Raw genomic sequence first — 27,048 nt, forward strand, 5'->3', positions numbered from 1 at the left:
GGATTTATATTTTTAAACTTTTTGAAACCTCTTACAATTCATCACCAGACTCATGAGCTCCTACAATATTCTGTCTGAAGGCATCTGATTGCTTTTTTACTCACACTATGGTCTTTGTTCTGACTTAGGGGGTCAGCACTGTAATCCTAATGTCTGAGGTTTAAAGAGGGGAAACCTTCTTTTAAAAAACATGACAAATGAGAAACTAAATATTCTAATCATAGGTATCAAAAGTTAATAGCCTATTTGCACTTGTAATCAGTTTAAACTGAAATACATGTGAGGTTGTCCTAATTTATTCCTCAGCCATTTTTTAAATTCAACAACAAGATTTCCTTGGTTTCTTGACCTAAGTATTTGTATCAAACACAAAACCTAACTGCCTTCCATTAGATAAACCATTATATTTCATTTTAAACACCTTGGAGATTTCTATTGTTTATTTATAGCTGTGATTACTTTGAGAACAGGTTAAGGGTCACATTAGGATGAATCCTAAATAAGAAGTGGAACATATGCTTCATGGGCCACTAGGAGGCTTTGTCACCACACGATAAACATCAGCAAGAGTCAATGCAAAGACTACTAGCAGGAAAACCTGATCCGCTTTAGCAAGCTGTCTCACAAATAAAAGCGCACAATTTAATTTAGTTTATGGATTTTTTTGCAGATGCGTCTAAAATGCATTTTAATTGATCAGTTATTAACACATTTACACACACCAAAAAAAGAAAAGAAAACTAGCACACATTGTACATCCTGCATCCACACAACCATGTTCCCAAATGCATTTTTAAAACAAATCATATTTCCTTTATAAAAGTATGCTAACCTTCAATCTCTTTAACACAAATATCAAACATTTTAGCAATGATAATATTCCATTAAACCATACTATCCATCCACCACCATTTTGTGGTGGATGGATAGGAGCACAGATAGTGCATTATACACCACACTTACTGTATAATGCACTTTTAGTCATTTTAAATTGAAATACACGTGGACTTCCTAATTTATTCCTCATCCATTTTTGTCCTGCAGGTTTTAGATGACTCTGCTTCACCACACCTGAGTCAAATGATCAGGTCATTATCAGCACTCTGGAGAACTTGACTACACTGAGGAGGTAATTCTGCTATTTGAGATATGTTGAACCAGGGATACGGCTAAAAGTTGCAAAACACCGGCCCTGAAGGCCTGGATTAGAAGACCCCAACATCATATACAGCTCTGGAAAAAAAATAAGAGACCACTTAAAATGATCAGTTTCTCTGATTTTACTTTTCATAGGTATATGTTTGCATAAAATGAACATTCTATGAACTACTGACAATGTGTCTCAGAAATTCCAAGCAAACATTTAGTATTTATTTGCAGAAAATGAGAAATTGTCAAAATAACAAAAAAAAAGATGCAGTGCTTTCAGACCTCAAATAATCCAAAGAAAAGAAGTTCATATTAATTTAGAAACAACAATACTAATGTTTTGTATGAACTCAGGAAGAGTTCAGAAATCAATATTTGGTGGATTAACCATGAGGTTTTCAATGGGGTTCAGTGCAGTGGGCTCTTCGTTTTTTCCAGAGCTGAATGTTACGAAGTGAACTAAACTTTCCCAAGCGAGGCTAGTTTTGACTTTATTTTGAAAATACTGTGTTTCCAACCGGAAGTGGCCGAATTATGTCAGCTTGTTACGTTGCTTGATGACAACGGACTCGGGGAATGTACCTTGGCTGAAGTTTTTTTGTTACACATTTCGTACCGCGGCTTACTGTGTAATGGCGACCGCCGGACGCTCCTCTGTGGGGAAGTAACTTGAAACAGGACGGGATAAAACAGTAAGTGTGAAATCAAAATGGGCTTTAACGTCTAAGTTAGCTCAAATTTAGTTAGTATCACCCACGTAAGAACTTCCTCCTCTCCGATAGCTGTTTAGAAGCTAGCTTAGTTAGCATGTCCGTTTTTTCTTCAAATTCAACTCCGTCTCAGCAAGCAATAATTATAACCTCCTAATAATTATACTATTATTATAGTTCGTGAGTAACACGAGTAAATTAATTCGATAATTTACCGTCTTTTATGGTGTTACATTGCCTTAGAGCTGTTTAGCAGCAGCAACTCTTCGGACTGTCAAAGTTAGTCAATGTTAGCTTCTTGCTACAAATCTGATGTAGATTCTGTTAGCAGGCTGGGAAGTAAGCAATTGTTCCGTTTCATTGACAACAATAAGACATTATGTCTTTTTATTTTTATTTCAATACTGCTGTACTCATACTCTAGCTATATAGTAATTTATATCTCCAGTTCTCAGTGTTTGATTTTCAGGGACACGACTGCACGGCATTCCAGCTGTAATTGATTTGTAATAAAATAGTAATAAAAATGCAAAGTCACTGTTTCTGAAATATTACATATTATGACCCATGAACTCGCTGAAAAAGGCATTCTGCAGTGCCGCTTTATTTTTAATATATGCATCGTTACATCAGTTTTGTGGCGCCTCATTCAGTTAATGTAAACCATATACAGTATGTCAAAATTACATGATCGATTCATTGCAAAATAGTTAAGCTGACTCTGATCTGTTTGCATGATCAGTTGAATAATTTCCAGTAGTTTGTTAATACAATATACACTGGTTAAAATCAACAGAGGCAGGATAGTTATTTTACTATTCTTACAGTGTTTGTGCCCCTTTTTACTCTAATAGTCTGAAGCTACACCAAACAGATATTTGTTGGTCAATACAGATTTTTATGGATACTGATTTCTTTTTTTTGTGTTGATTAAAAAAAACAACAACTATACTATAACATTTAGTAGAAACAATAAAATGTGCTGCAGGTTTCTTGTATAAAATCAGTTGGTAATTTAAACCAACTGGTTTTATAAGTTCTTTATCTGCACCACTTTGAACGGTTGATGCATTTAAAAACCAAACTCATGGGGTGTTATTGTTGTGATGCAGGTAATCTTTAGGTATGAAAAAGATCATCAAAATCATTCATCATTTCAGTTGATGTTAACACATCAGAACTGGTCAAAGGGGGAGATAGCTTATCTTTCAGAGCTTTTCTAGCATTTTTATCACTGATTGAATTCCCTATCCAAATGGGACATTTTGAGTGTTGCTATTTTCTCTTGTTTTGGAGAAAACCTGCGATGTTTGTTTATAAAAATAAGATTGAGGTCAATGAAAGGCATATTTTTGATTTGAAACAGGAAAAATATTAGACAGTAAGTGCAACTAATTTCAAGAACTTAATTTAGTGCTGAAATAAGTTCAAAAAGCATCAACAAGACTTTGTCTTTATAAAACTGCATTGTGTTTTAAACTGCTACAATCCCTGTTTATAGCTAAAGATCAAATGTCATTGGATCAACCTTGCAGGAACTTTACTGTATCAAATTTGGGAATTGATTTTGTTATTGTTTGAGTTAGGTTTTATTTTCTGAAAACATATTAAATTCCATGCAGTGCCTACTAAGCTGTATAAAAGTAGTTTCCTATCAAATTAAATATGTGGTATGTTTTTTTCCCTGTTTGTTTGTAATATTTCTTTAGCACAGTGTAAGTAAAAAAATGATTTTAAGCCAGATTTATACGGCAGAGTGAATTCTTTTAATCTTCTCTGTAATTGAAAGGGAGACAACAGTTCTGTTGCAGATGAATACAAGATTCCTGGGCTGTGAAAGAAACCAAACTCGCTCTCTTACAAGCAGACAGACTTTATTTTTGCTTGCCAACAGAGACCAGTCTCTCCATATTTGTTGTCTCCAAAACTGACCTCTGTCAGCTTCTGTGTATTTCTGTTATTCAGAGCATGCAAGAAGAGAATGTTATGAACAACATTCACGCTAGGACAGTGTGCATGTTCCTGAACTCTAAAGGTTACCTCAAAAATATTTATAACACAAAAGAAAATAAAACTAATATGTAGGTTCAAATACATTGAAAACACTTGATATTTTACATCTATGAGTATATTTGTTGTGAGAGTAACTTCTTACTCTAGAGAATGAGAATTTGTTAAATATTTTTTTTTACATTGTTTTTTCACAGTCAGCCTTAGCTCACTGTGAATAGGTCTTGATGTATCTGACATCGGCACTTTAATATTAGATGCTGGAGAAGGAATTGATTTGCAAAATGCTTTCTAATCCGCTTGAACTTTAATTTGAATTCTGCAAACCACTTTGCAGGTTGTGGTGAGTGCTGACTTCTCAACTAGATGACTGCTTGTTTTAGCGAGTGTTAAACATGTTTAAACACGCATTATAAAATGCTACCTGACAGCATTTTTAAAACCAGCTCTTACTAAAGCATTCTTTCTTCATACACTTAGATCTTTATTGGCCCAGGCAGTGTCTTTTCCTGTTCGTTTTTTAGATCACTATCACATGTGAACTTCTTAAAAATCTCATGATTTTTAAGAAGTCTTTCAGGAGAAATTGATTATTGAATACCATATTACACTTCAATATTGGAACCACATTGCTGTTGTTGCACTTAAACAACGGCAATTTGACACGTTGAAACTTTATTTTTTGTTGTGTTGCATTATTTTTGTGATGGGATGATGCCAAAATCAGAATTAAAACAGACATGTATCAAATTGCACAGCCCTATTTCAGCTAACATTAAGATATTTCTTAATTTCTTCTGGTGGCTTACACTCAGTTTTCTAAATCTTACTTTTGACCTCCAATAGACACCACCTGCTAATGCAATAACAGCGTAGACTAACATTGTATCTATAAAACTAAAACAATTGTCATCTTTAGCCTACCATTAAAATGTTCTGCATATTTCTTTAAAAATGTGGCTGTAACAATTTTAAGTGCTGAAGTATCTGCTGGTGACGATGTTTGGCCCATTTCGATACTTTAATCTTAACTTGAACATTGTGTCATTGCACATTTGAGGAATTTTTTTAAAATCTCAAATGACATGACATTTTTTGGTCTTTTTCACCTATCTGCGTTTAGAAATCCTCCCATAGGATGATATTCATTAGTCTGGAAATTGACTTTTACCTCCTTCAACTTTTCCCCCACTTGCGTGCATTCTGTATATAAATGATGTCCAACACCCAGTTCCCTGAAACATTGTCTGATCTCAAGTGCGCTTAAGTAGCTGCATTCGTTGAAGGCTTTGTTTCCTGCTGCCTTTGTTAACAAACCATTGACTCTTAGCACTTTTGTTGAAACATCTGAGTCTTGTGTGTTATGAAGCCTTCAGAAAGCAAGGAGGAAGTCAAGTGCAGAAAAAATATCTTTACTTTAATGAGTACAAAACAACACAGTGCAAAAGTGTTGTTTTAGTGTCTAAGGTGCGTCAGTTTCTCAGGAGTTTTGCACAATACCAGGCGTTGTGGAAGTTGTCCCAAATCACTTTTCTTAGACTTGGCAAAATCCAAAGTCGGTTTGTAATTATCTATTTAGGTTTTCAACTTTCAGTTCAGAGAAGACCGTCCTGACTGCCTGAAATTCAGTTTGCTGGTTTGTAAACGAGCCAATTAGGAGGAGAGCATGGGTGAGAGATCAAGGACCACAACAAGAGCAGAAAGCACAGAGCTGGATGAAGAGCATGTAAAAACAAAGCCAAAACAAGTTTAAGGTAGATAGCTACAAAATAGCTGGTTTTAAAAACCTTCTCTAGCTTGGTTTTACTTGTTTAAAGTGAGTAGAAGTGGTAAACTTGATCAGATAATTTGTTGGAGGAGCTAGTATAGCTGACAAGCTTTTTAGCAGCTGGGAGTGTCAGGCTTCCTCATTTTGCGTGTGAAGTAAATATGTGGCTCCTTCTCTCCTGCTTTTGCTTTGTGTGTGACTTAATTGCATGTCTTATAAACAGTCTTATTTGCAGTTTTCTTTAAAACATGACATCAGTGTGAATGCTTTCTTTAAAGATTTTTTGTTGCAGTTTTAGAAAGTCTTAAAGTTAATGAAATTAATTGTCACACAAGGTCCTTAATCCGTAAAATAAAGTACTTATTAGAGAGAAGTAAAAGTATTGAAATGGACGGAGATCCTTTGTGAACTCCAGTTTGTTCATTAGTTGAACTGTTTATCTTTATGCTCTTGCCTTCAAATAAAAGGTATTTCTTTGTTGTCTGAGTTGTTAAATGGAGATGGTTAAATTGCTGACTACGATGTAAATTCTTTTAATAGACTTCGATGCCTATTTTTGCACAAACTTTGGGGCTCATCATCATATCCCAGACAAAGTGGAAAAGTACCTCACTCTGCCTTCTGCTATCTTCCTGTTTAGTAAACAATACTCAGAGGAGCATCTGAGGCATTTGCTTCTGTATTGGCTGTTCCCTCTCTTTGTTTAATGCCACACTATTCCTGAAAATACTCAAGCTAAAGATACATCAAGGTACATGGGTAAACATATGACTGATGAGTCCTGGAGAGCCTTGATTATGCTGTTCTTATTTTTATGCATTCTTAAGCGACTATGTGCTGCATTGGAAAGCACTGCCATTTTCTCAGTGTGCTTAGTAAACAAAAGTTATATTTAAAAAATGAGTTTTAGTTAAGTTTCTGGGCTGTTCCTTGGTCCGAAGCCAAAAGAACTGGAAGCATTGTGATAATCAGGAAATCTGTCCTCCACACGGAATGTCACCGGAAATTAGCGTACGTGATGAAGGCGGCCAAAGAACATTTTTAGACGGACGTTTCCAGTCATAGTTGATCTTGGTGAGATTCAATTGTAACTAGTTGGCAACTGGAGAAACTTTCAATGTTTTCTCATTAAAACTGGTCCTGAACTTTTAAATGCTTTATTATATAAAGAAAATCACAGATTAATCTAACAGAACATGTAGTCTTAAATATGGTATTTTGAAGGACACTCCAACTGGAAAATGTCTTTAAAAACAAGAAGTAAATTGAGCAACTCTGAAGCAGTCCTACAGGAAATGACAGATCAATGATAGTTTGTCTGTTAAAATGACACAACTATTGTGACATTTGTCTAACATGTAGAAACATGTTGGAAATACCTTTGCCATCTCTAACTCAGTTAAAGTTGAAGGAGTTCAGTTTCACTTTTAATAATCGCATACTAAGTGTTAGTTATTGTGACGGCACGTATCGGCATGCTGCTTCTTATCATTATCGCAGCTGATTCTTGTTTTCTGACATCCTTTAAGTGCCTCAGATGTCCTCTTATCTACCGTCTGCTTATGACAAAGGGACTTTCAAAGATACAATCAAAACTCTTTGATTGTGAGGAGAATGCTGTGGTGTCAGTAAACGTGCTTGCAGATCCGCCAGCACAGTAAAATTCACAGATGAGAACTTTGTGTCCAGTTTAGGTTTTATATATGAAACACTGACCCCATTTTTCCCACTTTTTGCCAGTTCCAATTTCTCTGTAGGAATAATATTACAAGAAGATCTAAAAGCAATGTTCAGAATATTTTCTTCTAAATTACCTTCTGTTAGTGGTTATCGTTTTATATTGGGATAAGAGGCGACATCACACCTCTGTAAGAAATTAATTAAGAAGTTGACAATGTCTCTCTTCCCCAGAGTATGTAAATCCTTACCTTAACTCATAAATTTCTAAGGTTGCTAACGTTTCCAAATCATGGATGTTCATGACAGAAAAATGCTGAAAGCTCGAAAAGATTCTGCCTTCCTGTTTTCTACTAAAAGTCTTGCTCTCTTCAGCTTGAATGACCTACAAAGGGCTGATGAAAAATAGGGTTTTGTTTTAAATAGCTTTTTATGTTTCTGCTTCCTCTGACTTCATTCTAAGCCAACTCTCACTGGAAGAAACTAATGTTGCATCTTCTTCCCTTCATAACAGCATCCACACCGAACAGTGTTGTTGTCTGTATGACCTGATGGCGCTTGGTGTTGTGTATCTGCTGATTAGATTTTTGGGTTTCCAGTGGTCAGGGCCGATCAAGAAAAAAAAAAAAAAGTGATGTTTTTTTGTTGGTAGTCGATCTCCTGGTGCAACTCAGCAGCACAGAAACAGTTTTCCTTTTGGTGGTCACTTGGCAAGATGCATAATTGTCCAATTAGCCTTCCAGACACTTTTTAGATTGGTTCCAAACTCTGAAGTTGTTCAGTTCAACACATACATATAGTTTGAAACCTCAATGAGGACAGGTTTATTGTCGCCTACTTGTATTTACTTTGGCAGTGGGAAGTGGAAGAAACACTATGGAGGAATGTGAATGTTAACATTCGGTTATGGTTGTTTAACTGGCAATGGTCACATTCTTTTTAGGGTTTATAAATAATCCCAGATAACCGGCGTCTTTAAGGCGCTGTTTGATGTTCAAGTGTGCAGTCGTGTTAAATGTTTCACTGCAGGTTGGCTGAGCATCTAATTGTCTGTTGCAGAGCGAAGGCACAAAAAAATAAAAATGGGGGGAATATTTTGTTTATTGCTTGGCCTGTGCCAGTGTGTTATTGCAGTGTGGTGCTAAGTGCTACACTTGTTAAAACCATTACCACTGCCTCTCCACGTGACTTACTTTATTACTATTTTCCCCTTCCATTTTGACTCAAATTATAGTGTGACCTTAGACTGACTTGATTCTCCAGCAGAAACATTTTGCTTGGAAACAGCATTAGTCATAACTCTGCCTAGCAAAAGTGTGATTTATTTATTTATTTTTTTTTTTTTAAGAGCTGGCAGAAGATTGAAAGTGTTTATTCTGCTACGGCAAACTTCTTACCCAGGGGGTCTCGTCTGAAGAAGTGGGACACCATCCCAATTCCTGAAGTGTGTTAGTGTGTGATTCCCCCTGAGCCATAGAACTGGAAACTCAGACACTCTCTGACCTCAGCCACATGGAAAGTCCCACTCAGTCTTTCTACATTGCATAGGCAGGATTTTCCAGTTTAATTACACCACTACATTGTAATTTCACATTAAGGTTGGTTGAAATTGCTTTCCTCCCTTGTTAAAGCTTCCTCCTGCTTACACAAAGGTTTTTCGGTTCGTCTCACAAACCAGAATGGTTTGTTATAAAGTTGAATTATAGTGCAATAGCACCACTTCCCTGAGTGTTTTAAAGTTCACTTGAAAATGTTGGGTTTTAGTGAACGCGTTGCTGTTGGGCACTGTGGTGGAAAGGAAAATATGTTTTGTTTCAGTATTTTTGAGGAGGTTTTAAGTTTCTTTAGCCAAAGTACTTCGTATTTTATTTAAAGTAGCAGGCAATTTTTAACTTATTTTACACTTAATGGTGATAATTTGCAATATTGGGTGGAATCTTGATTCCCAGGGGAGTGTTAGGGGAAAACCAGCCTTTGCAAAAAGTGATGCAAATTTTTAGATCTTACTGTTAAATTGTGGATATTTTTAACTACTTTTTGATTCCTAGTTTTTCATAAACTTTAGCCAACTTTTACCAAATTTAGGAAGTCCTGATTTCCATTTAAGTACTATATTTACCTGCATTGACAATTTTAGTTAGGACTTAAGCATAATATGTTCACTAATAAGATAAATATTGTGTTTTTCATTGTCCAATTAGATTGTCACCGTTCAGACAATAAAAACTATTGTCTAGATCAGTGTTTCCCAACTCTGGTCCTCAAGGCACACTGTCCTACATGTTTTAGAGGTTTCCCTGCCTCAATGTGCCTGATTCAACTGACTGCAGTTCAACAAACGCCTGTTAATCAGTCATCATTTGAAATCAGCTGGACTGCATGTGCCTTGAGCACCAGGATTGGAAAACACTGGTCTAGATAATATCACATCCCAATATTTTTGACCATTTTTCTTAATGACTGTTACCTTTTTATAATTCTGTCAAGACTCAAATGTAATTTTATTTTTGCCTGGTTTTCACTTTTTCTTTAAAATTACTTGCAGCTAAAAGCAGTCTGTGACTCCAGTACTACATCTCCAAAATGTGGTCAGAATTGGATGCATTCATGCTTTTTCCCTTAAAACTGTAGACTTTCACTGTACTGGCTTCCAAGTGTTTTTACAGAGGCAGTCCAGTGCATTATGATAAATGACCCAGATGCCCCTCACAAGCTTCAGAAAGTTGATTCAGCACCGAATGAAAAGAGTCATGGCACCAAACCGAATGCGTCTTGAGGCTGTGCAGCTGAAAGCTTGTTTCTGTTTTTTATTTATTTTTTACAATTGACCTGCAGCTTTAAAGTAGGAGGCAGACATCTCAAATCTACTTACAAACCATAGTGAGTGCTGAAAACCCACAGCCAGTCAGAATGAGGTTTTTAGGCTTGTAAAACTGCTGCCTCAGATTGGATTTGCAGCGGTTATTTAGTCACCTCTTAGCTCACTGGGGATTTTTGTCCAAAATGATGCCTCAGGTTTACATTGTGGAGCTGAAGCAGAACTGAAATCAATATAATTTTTAAATTTGTAAAGCTATTTCTCTCTCTCTTTCACTGTTGTTTAAAATGAAGTAAGAAGGGCTAACTTCAGAAATAAGGCTATGTTCACACCGCAGGCAAATGCAACCCAAATCCACGTTTTTTGTCCACATGAGACCTATATCTGACTTTTTCACAACAGTGTGAATGGCCCAATTTTAAAAAAATAAATCAGATGTTGCCACTTCCATATTTGATACTGAGTCAGTTACGTATCCAATTGTGTCTGCAGTCTGAATGTTTATCTTTTATTAGGCTTTTATGTTATTGATGTGTCATAATTCTGCACCAGAAAAAAGCCAGATGCGGTAAATCAGGACAAAAACAACATTTGAAAAACATAATTATGAACTTATGAAAGTAGTCTGTGTCACTGAAGATCGTTGCATCACAATCAAAACACTCCTTGCTTTGACTACACATCTAAACACACTTCTCTGCTGGAATTGCAGTCAGTTCTCTACAAAATGCCATTGCTATTAGCTGTGCTTTCTTTTTAATAGCTTCCTTCGTGTTGTTATGAAACTGTCGGCTCCCATTGCCGAATAAACTTTAAAGTCAATCCCTAAATGGCTCCATTCATCATTACTTTTGTAAATAATGTGCTGCTGTGCCAACATTCTTCTTCTGCAGGTCGCTTTGGGTCGTAAACTGTTCACACAGAAGTCTTATTGTGGTCGGGTTTAATTAGTAGTATGAGCAAAAAAATAAAAAATCTGACTGCAGCATCGATCAGATCAGTCTACTGTGTAAACGTAGCCTAAAACTCGTAGTAAAAGTCCTAATATTTGTTTCAACTGTTTTTTTGTTAGGTTTTTCTTCATCCTGTATTTGTGTTTTTCTTTCTTCCAGGCCTGTGTGCAAACCAAAGCCTCATCATCTTGACCTCAACACCCGTCTGCAGCTGCTATGATCCGAAGGAGTGGAGCGCCTTACTGATTTGTCTTACTCTTCCTGCCATCATGTCGTAGCTGAAGTTGTGCTGCTCCCCTCGTTAAGCGTCCTGTCTCTTGGATCTCTTTGCATGTTTTGGTTTATCCTTCCTTTCACCCTCTCCTCACCTCATGTGGTGATTTCTAACTGAAGCACCGGTAGCGCCTTGCGTCACTTCTGGCGCAATGAGCAGCCTGCAGCATGGCAGCACAGGCTCAGAGCGAGACCTGCACTCTGCTGCGTCCTCCGTAAGCCTCCCCTCGGTTAGAAAGAATCCTAAAAAGCGGCGTCTGTCCCTCCACTCGTTCTTTGGACGCAGACTCAGACCCGAACGGGACTCCAAGCGGAAGTCCAGGACTCTGTCGTCCGGAGCAGACGGCGTCGTCAGCGTCGAAAGCGCGCAGTCCGAGGCTGGCGTCGACAAAGTCTCCATCCAGCCTCCTTCGGATGTGGCGTCCACGTCAGCAGGGATGGGGTCTTTGTCAGACCTGCTGGAATGCCCGCTGTGCCTGCTTCGCCACACCCGGGATCGCTTCCCGGACATCATGACCTGCCACCACCGCTCCTGCGCAGACTGCCTGCGCCAGTACCTGCGCATTGAGATCTCCGAGTCCCGCGTCAACATCACCTGCCCCGAGTGCTCAGAGCGCTTCAACCCCCACGACATCCAGATGATCCTGGGAGACCGAGCCGTCATGGAGAAATACGAGGAGTTCATGCTGAGGAGATGGCTGGTGGCCGAACCGGACTGTCGCTGGTGTCCCGCTCCCGACTGCGGGTAAGATGGAGGGCGGTGAGATCACATGGTCTGTTCAGAAAAACATCAATCAGCATCAAACTGCCCCTTTACCACACATTTTCCATTTAATTCTTAATAGTATATTCAGTGCCTTGCAAAAGTATTCAGACTTTTTTGCAATTTGTCACTTTATAGCCACAGACTTCATTTGATTTCATTGGAATTTTATGTGATTAATAAGCATTTAGTACAGAATTGTGAAGTGAGAGGGAAATGATTCATGTTTTTCAATATCATTACAAAAAAGAAAGCTGCCTCTGTGTGCAAAAGTGTGTGATGAATAATTAACAACATATCACCCTGAAACCACCATGAAGCTTGTTTTTGACAGCATCGTGCTGTGAGGAAGCTTTGTTGCAAATTGATCGGAATAGAGAAAAAAATCGATAAACAATCCTGCAAGGTTTGTCATAAATCAGCTGCATGAAGGATAAATGGCACAGACTTTAAGTTATGAGTATTAGAGGAAAGCATGCTAGTTTGTGGCTCTTGAGTGAGGAAATATGTAACAGTTGTATGTGAATACTTTTTAAAACTAACATTTAATAAGCACACAATCATGCTTTTCTAATATTTAAACAAAAAAAAGCTAAAAATTAAGACTACAGGACTGATTTTGCTCTGTAAAATTAACCCCAGTATCTTGGACACTTGGTTTAAATGAGTGAAATGAGTCGTCCAAGAGAGATTTGAACAGGAAGTGCTTACTATCATTTTCCTGACGTGAGTCTGTCCCATTGTTATAGACTGTGGGAGAATATGGAAGGTAAGAAAGATGTCAGAAATGTAAATTAAATTCATAGTTTTGTTGCTTCTTATCTTTAATATACACAACATTGAGTCACACTGTGACGTATAAATCACTTTAAACACAGAAAGAAAGAAAAAGCAAAGACGTACTTAAATATAAAATCATAAAAACTAAAACTGGCATTTACACTAGGTATTTCAGAATTTACCAAATAAAAGAAGAGGTTCAGTATTTTCTGCTTGAGCTGCTGGTGGAGGGCAGGGTTCAGGTCCGTTTGGAGCCATGAGGGATTCAAGAATTTGCTCACACCGTGCTGCTGACCCTGTTGTCTCGCTCTCTTGGCTTCATCACAAAACACCGTGCTGTTAGGCCATGGCAGCCACTCGATACACAATGCACTGCACCACTCCACCACACATGGCTCCTGTGTTTGAATTAGTCCAGAAAGTTCGCATCTTTGTTGTAATTTCCCCTTAATCTGAATTTACTTTCTATTCTGCATTTGTTGCATCAACAACTTAAATAATGCTCTCAATCCCAAATAACTGATTGGACCCACTGCCAAACTATTAGCTCCGTCTCTGTTACTGTTGCATACTTGTGGTTTAAAGGTGTTAAAGGCGTTGTTTGTTAGCCGAACTAGTTTGTTGAGTGATACATTTTTTATGTGATGCATAAAGCGACTCTGTAGCAAAGTTAAAGTTTTGACTAGTCTTAGAACCTGATGTGCTTTCACTTTTGTTTTGTTACAGTGTTGCATCAGTGTGAATTTTCTGTTTGGCACAAAGTAAGGCTTTCAGTTGATAATCAGATTTGTTTTTAAGCTTTAAACTTATTTTAGCTCGCAATTAGAGAGGAATTATTTTGCCGGACGATAAATTGCTCCAGAAATTGTTGCGATAAACGATAGTATATTTGTTTAGAGACCATTTTCAACTACTATGATGATAATGGGATAACAATGTCAGTTTGCTCTCTCAAAGACTTACAAACGTATAATTTCGTACACAACACTGAACACCGTTACTGGAAGCAAAAACACAAAAACCAAAAAAATAAAAAAAAGAAGAAATGAAAGCCACACAAAACTGAAACCATAAATAAATTGAATTAAAAAAATGTTTTTTTTTACTAATATTAATTTATTATTTGATTGTTTATTGCTACAGTCTTACAAATGGCACCTGTAACACATTTAGCAGCAATGTAAAATATTCTAAGCATCAAAGGTAAAGTCAGAGTGCATTGCACAGATTATTGTGGATTTTTGTTTCTGTTCTTTGTGTTTTAGTAACTTTTATTTCACTACTTATTAGAGCTGTTGTTTGGCACAAGGTTGAACACCGAAAACTTGTCAAGTTTTTCTAAACGGCCAGATGTTAGCAGATGTTAGTGGCAGGGTTCCTGTGCAACTTTACAAGTCAAGAAAGGGATCGAATGTGGGAAATATTTATATTTTCCTGGCTTTGTTCCCTGTTTTATTTACTGCATGATGAGAATTTGGCTAAAAAAAAGCAAAAGGCCTTCAGTTTTTTTTATTTAAAAGATCCGTCCGATTCCATCTATCGCCCCCTGTCAGTACCTTTTTTCATCTATTCATCCATCAGTCTCCCCGTTCTTTGATCTGCCGTTGCACTCATCTATATATCCATTTCTTTATCAATTCATCATCCATCCAGCTTCTTACTTCCAGCCTGCAATTTTTCAAAGTTTCATATTTATAGCCTGACCTCTGTGGAAAAATGTGCCTGAAATATACAGAGAATCATAACTGCCAATGTGGAAATGTCTAAAAGGAAGAGTTTTATGGTCGGTATATAAAGTTTTTTCTTTCAATTACTGCACTCTGTCCAGCTGCCTCTGACTTGTGCGACGTATTTCTTTCCTGCAACGACTCAACTACAAACATTTGAACTTTGAAAATCACTTTTACTGCACATTACCTCCCTCAACGTATCACTTTGTAGGTGTTGATATGTTTCTAGTGTGGTGCTCTGGAGCTTCCTATCCCAGTATGAGGCTGGATGAACAGAGTAGAAATTAAAACTTAACAGGAGTCGGGTTTACTTGCTGAAAAGTGCGTGGGGAAACACGTGGAAGTGAAGACATCAAAACGACCATTTGGAAATCTCCCACCTGGTTGTTCAGCTTTTACACAATATGTCATCAGTTTGCACACTGAAGTGTTAGTTTGAAAACTGTCGAGACTGGCTTTTTTTTTTTTTTGGCTGTTAAATATGTACAGCATGAGGGTTTGTACATTTTTTTTAAAATCAGTGTACGTCATAAGTATTGTTATTCTAATTTTCTAACCTTTTTTGTTTTTTTTGCATTTTCAGTTTTGTTTCCTCCCAAGTCATTCTGTTAATTTCCTCTGAAGAAAAAGGAAGCTAAAACTGGAAAATTATGGGGAAATCTTTGAGGTCACATTTAACCATAATTATGAAAATGTTCAGTTTAAATGTGTAACTTGAACAGATGAGTCAGGAGGAGAATAGCTTGTTCCTTATTCAGCTGAATTGTATTTCAAAAAGTTTATCATAAAAGTTAGGGGAAAAAAAACCTTTGTTTTATTGGTTGAATGTTAACTTTGCCTTTGGGCAATTTGCAAATGAAATGTCATCTTTTGTTTTTATGTTTCATCTCCATTTGCCATGACACTAACCCTATATAGAGTGGTAAATTACCACGATGACCTTATTTAATTTGATATAGTTAAATTTTTATGGCATCTATATTGTCTGTGGTGTGTTTTTTACTCACTTTTTAGAATGAGGAAGCTCAGAAAAACAGCTGCTAGTTTTTGCAGTCATTATATATGGAAAAATAGTTTATTTAAAGCAGCACCAACTGCAATCTACTTTTGGTTTTGTTTGCTTGTAATTTTTGAATAATAAGAATGTGTGGATAAATCCTATAGTTGTAGCTCATTGCTCTGCAACCTGCTACTCTTTTGACCTTCTTTATATTTTTCTAAAATAGTGCAGAACCAACTAATTTAAATCTTTTTTAAAAAGGCAGAAGTTTTTTTTATGTTGTTGTTGCATAGAATAAATCCTGCATTGAATTTCCACAACAAAATGACAAAATTATCTGTAACTTTTATTTTTTATTTTCTCATCACTATGTTGGAAACTAAGCGCCTTTTAAAATGTTATGTTTTTCTTTGTTTTAAATCTTAAAAACAGAAATAAAATGGCCACAAATTTCTTGCAGTAGATACTCATGAATACAGTCCAGGTTCAGATCTCTAAACCAGCATTCTGCTTGTATTTTTTTCTCCTCTAGGTATGCCGTCATTGCTTTTGGCTGTGCCAGCTGTCCAAAGATCACCTGTGGCCGTGACGGCTGCGGCACAGAGTTCTGCTACCACTGCAAACAGCTGTGGCATCCCAACCAGACATGCGACACGGCGCGGCAGCAGCGGGCCCAGAGCCTGCGGCTCAGGAACTTCAGGTCGTCGTCCCTCAGCTACAGCCAGGAGAGCGGAGCAGCTGGTATGAAGGACGATTGGTCACCGAGTCTTATTTGGTTTCTAAGTTTCTCCGTAGCTGGGTTTATTACTTCTTCACCGACCCATTCGCTTATGAAATAATGTTTTTGAGTCCGAAGGTGGCTTTAAAGTGGATTTGATCACTTTTGGTAAAGATGCTTCCTGGACCATCCATGTAAAGGAAATGAGCTGCTGTCTCTGTTCAGCCAGTCCTGGTTTTTGTTTGGCATAGTTATTGTCATTATGCCCAACAGTCTCCCTTGTTTTTGCCTTGGTTTCCTTATTTTCGTTGTTGAAAGAATCGCATATTCTTAAATATCACACATAAACCCATACATACCTTCAGTTTCACATATTATTTGTCTAGATGTTTACACCTTTATTTTGTTTACATATACATAAAACACTAATTTGCAGTAACAGCAACGGTCTATGATCTCCATCACATTCTGGTTTATTTCTGCTTTAATAATCTGTTGCAGGTGATGACATCAAGCCGTGCCCTCGCTGCTCTGCTTACATCATCAAGATGAACGATGGGAGCTGTAACCACATGACCTGCGCCGTCTGCGGCTGCGAGTTCTGCTGGCTCTGCATGAAGGAGATTTCTGACCTTCACTACTTGAGGTGAGCTGAGTGACACCACAGCTTTAATATTCCCCGTTTTGTTATCAAGGTTCTGCATTATTAGCTTAGTTTCTCTTTTTATTATCTGTTGTTGTCGTCACCACAAACACCTTTCCTGTCACCTCATCAGTCATTTCTGTATTTATGTTGACGAGCAAAGGATCTGTTGGTTTCACATTTAGCGTTTCACTCTTTGTTCTTTCACTTTAGTGAAAACATGACTGTTTTTCCTGCATTTAGTGGGGGATATATGAAGGACAAACTCAGCTTTTTTGGCCTTCAAGTCGGTGTTTGTCGGCCCTGGTCCACGGTGCAAACTGTCCTGCGTTTTTAAGTTGTTTTCCTGTTTCAAAGCACATGGTTTAAAGCTTTTAATCATTAACAGGCTCCTACAGAACTTGTTGTCCTTGTTCCTTTCAAATGTCCTCAGGTTTATATGCATGTATGTCAACTGTGCAGAGTTTTTGGTTTCTCCTTGGAGGAATTTTCCAAAACAGCCATTTTTAGAGTCAGATTTATTTCCTCATCCTGGACGAGGATTTATAAGGATAGATCTTTATTTTTTTTATCTACAGTATTAATGTGTACAGTTTTTCTCTTTGAGATCTAACATACTGTTTTCTCTCTCCTGTCTTCTCAGTCCATCGGGTTGCACATTCTGGGGGAAGAAGCCGTGGAGCAGGAAGAAGAAAATCCTCTGGCAGCTCGGGACGTTGGTGGGAGCGCCTGTGGGAATCGCTCTCATTGCCGGCATCGCCATCCCAGCCATGATCATTGGGATCCCAGTCTATGTGGGCAGAAGGGTGAGAACTTCCCTAACACTGGTTTATTTATTCAAAGATCTCTAATGTAGTAATCACTGCTTTAAGTCTGACCTAAAAACAGTGTGCTTGATTAATGAGTTTATCAGAATCAGGAGGGGGAAAGAGAAAAGTGAAAGTTAGAGATAGCTAAGTGTATCCTAGCTACCCTGTTTGCTTACCTTTTCATATGTAACTTGAGACTGCAGAATCACAGATTACAAATAAAGATTTTTGGCAGAAATAGATATGAAAACTTAGCATATTTATGTTGGGCTAATTAATGTAGCCCACCAAAGTTGTATTTAAAGTAGAACGTTGTTAAATAATCTTCAAAAAGATCTCTTTAAAGGAGATGTTTGTACTTTCTTGTTATGAGTCGCAGATCAGTAATTCTGACTGTTTGATTTAATTCCCATGAAAAGAAAAAGTTTAATTTGGCACTGATTATATACATTTGTTTTTACTAGAAAGTGACAAAACATGCTAATAATCACACAGATCGTAAATAAAAGTATTGTTTTAAGTAATAGATTTTCCTCCTAAAGGGGAACATTATGACTAGACAAATGATCCATATTGGAGGTTCTGTTGTCAAAATCCAGATAAAGAGGTCAAAGTAGACGGGTGGCTGTGTGTTTAGCCACTAAAGTTATCTCCTGGTTCCTATGTTAAAAATTACTATCGTGTCACTTCTCCCAGTCTGTTTTACACTATACAGAGACTGTGCTGGGAATGTTTATTTATGTTCATAAGCATAGGAATACTTATCATCAAAAAGTGTACGTATTTTAGTAATTTAATTTAATTAAAATCCTTGCTGGAGAAGCAATCTGTGTAGTTGAGTTGAGGGTAAAAGTGCGGTTGGAAAAATCAGGAAAAAGTGATTGATTGAGGAGCAAACGTCTTTACAACATTTTATTAAATTTCTTTTAAAAATTGTTCTTATAATTCTATTTCTGTATTATGCTAGGCTACATTATGAAATCCGATACCATATACTCTTATACCCCAATTTTCTGTGGAAATAAATTTTGGGTTTTTAATAGCAACAAATCAGAATCACCTAAATTAACAGAAGTAAATTATTTAAATGTTACTGAGTGTAGTTAATTTATGTTGCATACGTTCCTTTATTTGAATGAAATTACTTTACTAAAAAATTGTAGCTGTATGAAACGAAACATTTATCTTGCTCAACAATTTGCTTCATCAGATACATAATCGCTACGAAGGAAAGGACATCTCGAAACACAAGAGGAACTTGGTGATCGCTGGAGGCGTGACGCTGTCGGTCATCGTGTCTCCTGTGGTTGCTGCAGTCACTGTTGGTAAGAGATCACTTTTCTTCTCTTTTCACTCTTACACAAGTTGTCTTCACATTCATAATATATCAAGAGTTTCCAGTAAAGTTCAACTGGGTGAAATGATATTTAGTTTTTTTCCTGAATTTCTGCTTCATCTCATATAGAAAGGAAATGTTTGTTGCATCTGTTTCCTGTGTGTCTCAGGTATCGGCGTTCCCATCATGCTCGCGTATGTCTACGGCGTCGTCCCGATCTCTCTGTGTCGGAGCGGAGGCTGTGGCGTTTCCGCTGGTAACGGGAAAGGGGTTCGAATCGAGTTCGATGACGAAAATGACAACATCGGAAGTGGGGCAGTAGCCACAGGTAAGAATCTCCTAAATACTAAGAAAGATGGAAATCTGAAAAACTAACAGCAAATCTAAAGTTCTCAACCACTAATAACGCCACAAGCCAAAAATTACAGGGAAAAACTTTTACACTGTGTTCGTAAAGTTCCTTGAAAATGCTTGAATTCCAATTAAATGTATTCAGGTGCTTGAATAAAGTCGGTGAAACTGCACAGTATAGCAATAAAATGCAATCTAACGTTCGATTAAAAGCCTAAATTTGGAAAACGTTACTTAGAGTTGAAACCAGATATTTTCATACATCTGATAAAAAAAGATATTTGAATTCATTTAGCTTGAAGCACAGTATTTGTGTTTGTGTTTGGTATCCGTGAGCATACTTAAATCAGCAGTTTTTTTTCACAGTGCTCATGTTGTGTTGTAAATATTTGTCCTGGTTAGGCCCAGGACAAATATTTGGGTGTGTGAGGCTGAGCTGGCTTAGGTTTCTCGGAGCTGTTGGGCGTGAGAGAGGAGACACAGAGTTGTATTAAAGATCACAGTGGCACCACATAATCTGGATATTTTTAGAACGTAAAGTGTTAAACATGAGTTAAATGTTTGTATACGTCTGATTTTTGTCAAGATTTTATGTATTCTTGTCAGTAATATTTTGGCACATTCTGTTTTACCCACAAAGTCACAGAATATTTGGGTTTACTGCAGCTAACTCTGTACGTGTGACTTCTTTTTTTTCCTCAAACTGCTCTATAACTAAACAAATTTCCCTCCAAGACACGACGTCTGTGGCGGAAACTCGACTCAACAACCCGAGCCTCGGCGACGGAGCGAGCGTCGGCGGCCTGACCGGCCTGAGCCTCAGCGTCAGCGGGAGCCACATGGAGCGCTGCGGCGTGAGCTCCGCTCAGCGGGACAACATGAGCGACAACGCCAGCACCACGGCGCTCGCCGGGACCAGCATCACGGGCAGTCTGTCCGGCAGCTGCTACAATCGGTAAAACACTGGAGCTTGGCGCTCCCTATGTTGTTAAAATGCCTTTCTGAATACCGTTAGCGATGGCTTAATAGCCGTAGCGTATGACATGGAAATAATGCATCTTGTTTTTCCAGTTTCAGCTAAAACGAGTTTCGGGGCTTTTTTCAGACTCTAATTCTGGTTCTTTTCCATAGTCGTGTTCTAAACAATGGAAAAATACAAAATCTAGCATCTAGGACAAATGCCTTAGTTTTGTCTTATTTCAACTGTACTAACTTACAAAAATAGCTATTTCTTCCTGTTTTCAGCAGGAAGATGGCAAGAATTTTCCTTAACTGAAAAAGTATTAGTTATAAGTGAAATTATCTGCCAGTGAAACTAGAGCAATTTCATCAATATAACAGATTGACTTAAAACAAGGTCCTATTTCTTCCTGAAAAGTTACCTGTAAATTACTTTTGTCTCACTTCAAGTGTACTAAGATACCAAAAATACTTGCTGAGATTTTGTGTTTTTGCAGTGTAATAATTAGTTTGAATTAATTATGTGTTTTTCAACTGTTTCCTCCAGGATGGAAGTGCAGGCCGACGTCCAGAAGGAGCGCTGCAGTTTGAGCGGCGAGTCGGCCACCGTCAGTCTGGGGACAATGAGCGACAACGCCAGCACCAAGGCCATGGCGGGCTCCATCCTCAACGCCTACATGCCGCTGGAAAGGTTAGCATTCAGATCACACTCGTCCCACAGGGAGCAGCTGCTCACAAACTGCATTAGTGGCTGGTGAGTGTGTGAGCTGGAGCTAGTTTGGAGCTTGTTCTGTATTTCGAACCGTATTAATGACTTGTTAAAAGCATTCTTAAAATTTTTTGGGTTATTTTATAATCATCCAACTCAAATAAAATCAAAGGAAAAATGTAACTGAGATGGAAATCTACCAAAATGACACCCCAGGTTGTATCACACGCAGTTTTAATGAAACTGCGTGTGATACGCAGTTTCATTAAACTGCGTATCCAAAGATATTTGGAAATAACCAAAGATATTTTTTTCCTACCATATAACATCAGTCAGGATTTTGACAACACAATAACATAAGAAAATGAGGTGAAATCAGGCCTTTAACAATTGAATTGTATTATTGTAATTAAAACAGTTGTCAACTAATTTAGTAATCGATTAACTTCAGTATCCAGACTCTAAAACAAGCCATTTGTTGAAAGAACAGGAGACACTAAGCCTGTAAATATGTTCCGCCCAGAACTACTCAAATGGCAAAATTTTAAATAAATCTCCTTTTTTAGCAACTTTTGCGATCCATAAAATAAGTAACAGATCAACCCTACGATGTATTGACATTAAGTCAAGCAGAGAGAATGGAGCTTTTCACATGTTAGAAGTTTATTTTTTAGCTGCAGATAATCAAGCAATGCTGCCATTTTATCTTAGGTAGTAAATGGATTATTTCCTCATTTAAGAAGGAATTTAATTATTTGTTTTCCTTTTCTCATGTATTTCTCATATATAAAATAAACTAAGTGTTTTTTTATTATTATTAAATTACTAGATTATTATTATTATTATTGTTGGGGACAAGTGTTAAGTATAAACAAAATCAGAACATTATAACATTTATAGCATTAGTTAATTTGCAATTCACTTCCCCAAATGAACCATTAAAAACAAAATAAAATACTAAAAAGACAAAAAAAAAACAGCATAGCAAGAGAAAATCCTCAGAAAACAAAAATCGTTAGCTGCAGCCATAAGTGAAATCATCAAGTTGAGCAACAATATCCAGTTAAGCATGTGTAGTGATTCCATTTTACTTTTTGTGAAAAGTGTTGATCCGTTAAACGTGGCGTGTATTTTGCAGAGACGGCAGCCTGGAGGCTCCTGCGGACTCCGAGTCCAGGCAGGACAAGGTGAGGCACGGCAGCGCCAGCAGCAGCATGGACGAAGCCAGCTGCAGCAGCGGTTCAGCCGCCATCAAAGCAGCCGGTGCCGATGGATGCTTGTGCTCGTGTCCCTCCGCGTGCAGCTGCGGGCAGCCCGGCCACCAGTGTGGCCCCTCGTCCTCTTGGTCCAAGGACCCCACCGCAGCTACCGCGGGCAAAAAGTGTAAAAGTAATCTCTGGAGGAGAGCGAGCAGCAGCAGCAGAGGAGACAGAAGAGTGAACGAGACGCAGGGCGACATCGACGCTCAGCTCCTGGAGCAGCCGAGTGCCAACTCCTCCGAGCTCGATTCGCCGTCTCTGAGCGGCAGCCTCCCCTCGGTGGCCGACTCGCACTGCAGCCACTTCTCGTCCGAGCTCAGCTGCTCGGACCCCGAAACCGCTAAACCCGGCCAGATGGACCCTCCTCCCCATCAGCCCACCATCACACCTCTACCTGAGGTGGAGCACGACCGCCTGGAGCAGCTTCCCCCTCAGAGCGGCCAGGCCGCCTTCGCCCACCGCCTGCTGGCCTCATCCCCACCCGCCTCACCGAAAGACCGGAGCAGCGGGACGTTCCTGTACATCAGCGAGGAGAGCGCTGGAGAAAACGCAGAACCGGAGGAGTTCATTAAAGAAACCAGCAGAAACTCTGCCGCACAGCCAGTGAGCCCCACCAGGAAGCGCTGCATACAGACAGACATCTGAAGACACTTCTCCCTCCTCATACTGTGCGACCGCTGCAAACTCTGTTAGCTTTATCATCAAATTTTGGAGAAATCAGGGTTATGGATGCAAAGTGAAGCTGTGTAGTAACAGAAGGTGAAATGGAAAGAAGCTGGATGTGTAGAAGATGGCCTGGACCTCTGGTTTTGTTAAGTTTCAGCCGGTTTTAAGAGCAGTGTGCTTGTTTGCAAGTAGATTTGAATGTACATGAACATGTTTGAAGCAGGCTCTGAGCTTCGTGAGATTCTGCAGATCTGTGATCGGCACAGAAAGGACAGTTCCTTCATATCAGAATGATTTCCTAAAACCAGTGTGAAGGGATGTCCCGATCAGGATTCTGTTGCCCTAAATCCTAATCAGTCCTTTACTAACAGGCATTTGTTGATGAAAAGTCGTCAAACTTGATGCCATTTGCATTCCTGAGAATACCAGAGCTTTCAGGTGCAGTAAGAAAACACACTATGGTTTATGTCAAGGTGGTGATTGTCCCCCTTTTTAACATCCAGGATTCTGCTGTATCCTTTTTTTAAAGTTCAAAACAACTTTGTGTTGTTATTTTAGCACAAAGCTGCATTTTTCATCTCCTTGGTCAGACTGATGATGTTTTGGTTTATTTACTTTGCTATAATATTTCTAATTGGAGATTGTTCCGCTAATAACATTTAAATAAGTTTCCAGTTCAGTCGTTTGCAAACAAACTTACTGAAAAGGTTCATGAAAAATGTAACCATTTGCTTTTAACGCTGTAACATTTAGTGAGTTTAGTTTAGTGTTTCAGCTGCTTTCTGAGCCACTTTTTGTCCACAAATCGGCTTGTTAAGCACAGAGTGGAAAATATGAGAAACGGGAAAGTAAAGGGTAAAAAAAACATTTACACTGTTGGTGTTAAATAATCAAAATCTAGTGCATGGAATGTAGGAATAAAAATAAAATGACCTTGGAAATGGACATAATCCCTGACCAACTACAGATATCAGGAATTGATTTTAATCATTTGAAAAAGCCTTGATTGGGACATCCCTAGTTTTCCTGATGCTGGTTGGAGTAAGTAATCTAAGCTGCTATCATGAAACCTAAATGTTTTAATATCTAGTCTCCAGGAATGAATTTCTTTTCATTTGCTTGTTTTTGGTAATCAAAGAATGGTCCGGTGTCTCCAGTTTACTCTTGGATTCCCTCAGGATTGTTAAAGAGACTCTCGAGTTTAACGGTGGGACCAGATGACACAGAAGCTTCCTATATTTTCCAGAATCATCAGACATTAGAAAAGTTATATATTTACTTTTGTTTAAGATGCGACTCATGTTTCTGTTTTACATATTTGCTTATGTTTATGTTAAGCTTTGGGAAAAATTGGTTTTTGATCCGAATTTGTTGGTATAATCGAATGATTTTTGTCATGAACACAGATTTTTATGTTTAGATATTCTGGATTGAAGCCAGCCACCTTCATGCTTTTTCCCTTTGTGATTTTCTATCTGCACTGGGGAACAGGACAGCTGTGTCTCTGCTGATTTATTAGATTTCACTACATGTTCAACGTACAGTTGAAGCATAAACAGGTTAATTTAATGCATTTACTTAAATCATATATTCCACACAGAACAGAGCCCTATTTTTAAATGTGTAGCATTTCTTACAAATTACAGGGCTTGTAATAAAACGATTTAGATTCAATCGAACTGTGTTTGCAATAATGAAATAAGCTTTTTAGACAACTATACCATTTGAACTGAAGTTTCCCCTGTGGAAACGCCGGAACTTTATTCGAACACATGTTGTGCATTGAGAACTTGCGTCTGTATCCAAGCACATTTATCCTAATATTCAATATTCTGCAGTGACTGTACAGTATTGGTGATAAATTGTTAATCTTTTTGTTTGTTAAATCCAAATGAAACATTCTGATTCTGAACTTTGTACTTTACCAGCAAGCTATTTTTTTCTTTCTTATGTTTTTAATTTTCTTTTTCAGAAATGACTGATGCAAGTAATTTTATATTTGTCAGCACCCTACAGTGCCTTGGGAAGATTTCCTGTGTGTATAGTGTTTTTATTTTATTTCATCCTGTCTTCATGTGAGAATTATACAAATATTGTTGGATGATTTTTTTGCATATTATAAAAATGGATATAAGCTTAAGAATAAACCTCAGACAAGCTGTTTTGGCCGACCAAAGACCAAATGTTTTGTCCGTATTAACTCTGATTACACCAATTTATTTGATTGGTTTGAGGTTTTAAAATGTTCCCCTAAAGCCACCAAAGTTTATGTAAAAGAATAATCACCATATTGGCACTAAAATGCATTTTTTTTCCAAAGTGACACTAAAACTACATCTTGAGTTTTGCAGCCTGGCCTCTTCTAGCTGTTTTATGAGCTGCTTTAAAAAGTTGAATTAGGAATTTCTTTATTTTAGATGAACCTCTTGAGTTATTTTCCTTTTTAATTCCTCTTCCTGTTTGAGTTCTGGTGTCATTATTTGTTGTCTAATTTTGTTGAAAAGAGGCTATTTGGAAACTTCTATATTTTGATTCCTTGCATCTGAATGTGCATGTTTATGCATATCCTTCAATAAAAAAAAATCTCGATCAAGCATTTTATTGAGGAAACATTTTTGCATTTGGGAAGCTTTGTTTTTGTTTTTCAGGTTTTCCAGTGATCCATATTTAACCATTTTTCATTTCTTATTTATGCTCAATATAGTTTCCCTTTGTGGAAATAATTTCTCTTTACTCTTTGAGGAAGGCATGTGTTCCTTAAAAGTTGTAAAAGCAAAATTACAACAGAAACAGCATTCACACTGTTGTTTATTTACATTTGTATTCAGTTATTTACATACAGTACATGCTTTTACATTCCATGACAATAAATAACAAAAAAAAACATTCCAGAAAGAGCTGAGTTTATTCATTTAAATTGGAAGGGATTATTTTTAAATCAAAGAAAAAAAAATAACCTAATGAAATAAAAGATGTGGCACATCGTGTTGTATGGAGCTACATGTATTCTTGTAGTGACACGATTTGAAAACCCTCCTGTTTAAAGTAGGAAATGAGAATATTTTCAGAGTTTGAATTTTTTAGATGCTTCAATACTAATCAGAACAGTTTTTATAGCATTTCCAACAAAAAGCTGCATTTTCTATAGAAAAAGTCAAAAGATTTTTGTAGATTATTCAAACTATCGATAATGTACTTCTACACTGAAATGCAAGAAAATTCCATAGTTTGGCTCAATTGGTGTTGAAATTTGTATTTTCATAAACAAAAATGATATTTCCTTTAAAAGCAGTAAGATTTGTTAAAGTGTATCCAAAAGCATTGTTTGAATAGTTGACAATGGAAACTTGTTTGGGCTGCGGTCTGCATGTGTGCAGTGTTCAAATAACTTTTAAAGAGTAAAGGTGGCCATTTGTAACTTGGATCATTAAATTTAGGAAAATTTCATGTCACTGGTCTTATTAAATGATTTAAAAAGTATCTAAAAGTGACTAACTGGGCAGAAAGGTTACCTGAACGGTATTAAAGTTAATTTATATATTTATATACTGATATGTTTGCCTTTTGTATACGTCTGTCGTCATCCCACTATGAGTAAATATGGTTGTGAAGACACTTCATCTTCTTAGAACCACAGGGTTTTCTAACAACATAACGTCATGGCGTCTGTACAGTCACCAAACCTCGTGAGATTTGATGACTATTTTTGAGTAATTAAGTAAATGTGTAAACCAGTGCAGTTTCACTGCCCTGATCCTAGAGGTAATCCCAAAATTACAGCCTTCGTACTCCTGGCAGATTTTGGTTTAACGTACTGTTAGATTTTTACCAACCTTGTTTCCTGACTGGAAATAATATTAGCGCTTCGGTGTGGCTCAGAGTCTGGATGTGAATCCAAGCGATGGAGGTAAAGATTAGGGTGATGACAACGAGGCCTTCCTGCGTCAAAGTTTATAATCACAGATA

The 27,048-nt window shown here is 37.6% G+C and overlaps 1 protein-coding gene across 1 annotated transcript; it reads left to right on the plus strand.

Moving 5' to 3' along the window:
* The first annotated feature begins 1,700 nt into the window (after positions 1-1,700).
* On the plus strand, positions 1,701-25,678 carry LOC116731115 (E3 ubiquitin-protein ligase RNF19A-like). The gene is made up of 10 exons (XM_032580640.1): positions 1,701-1,841; positions 11,245-12,103; positions 16,164-16,372; positions 16,851-16,995; positions 17,636-17,798; positions 19,012-19,126; positions 19,307-19,465; positions 20,224-20,443; positions 20,996-21,139; positions 22,296-25,678. The coding sequence occupies exons 2-10, from the start codon at positions 11,511-11,513 to the stop codon at positions 23,059-23,061; spliced, it is 2,514 nt and encodes an 837-aa protein (XP_032436531.1). The 5' UTR covers positions 1,701-1,841; positions 11,245-11,510; the 3' UTR covers positions 23,062-25,678.
* The last annotated feature ends 1,370 nt before the right edge of the window (positions 25,679-27,048 follow it).

Source organism: Xiphophorus hellerii, chromosome 13, assembly GCF_003331165.1.
Source record: "Xiphophorus hellerii strain 12219 chromosome 13, Xiphophorus_hellerii-4.1, whole genome shotgun sequence".
In the NCBI taxonomy this organism is placed as follows: Eukaryota; Metazoa; Chordata; class Actinopteri; order Cyprinodontiformes; family Poeciliidae; genus Xiphophorus; species Xiphophorus hellerii.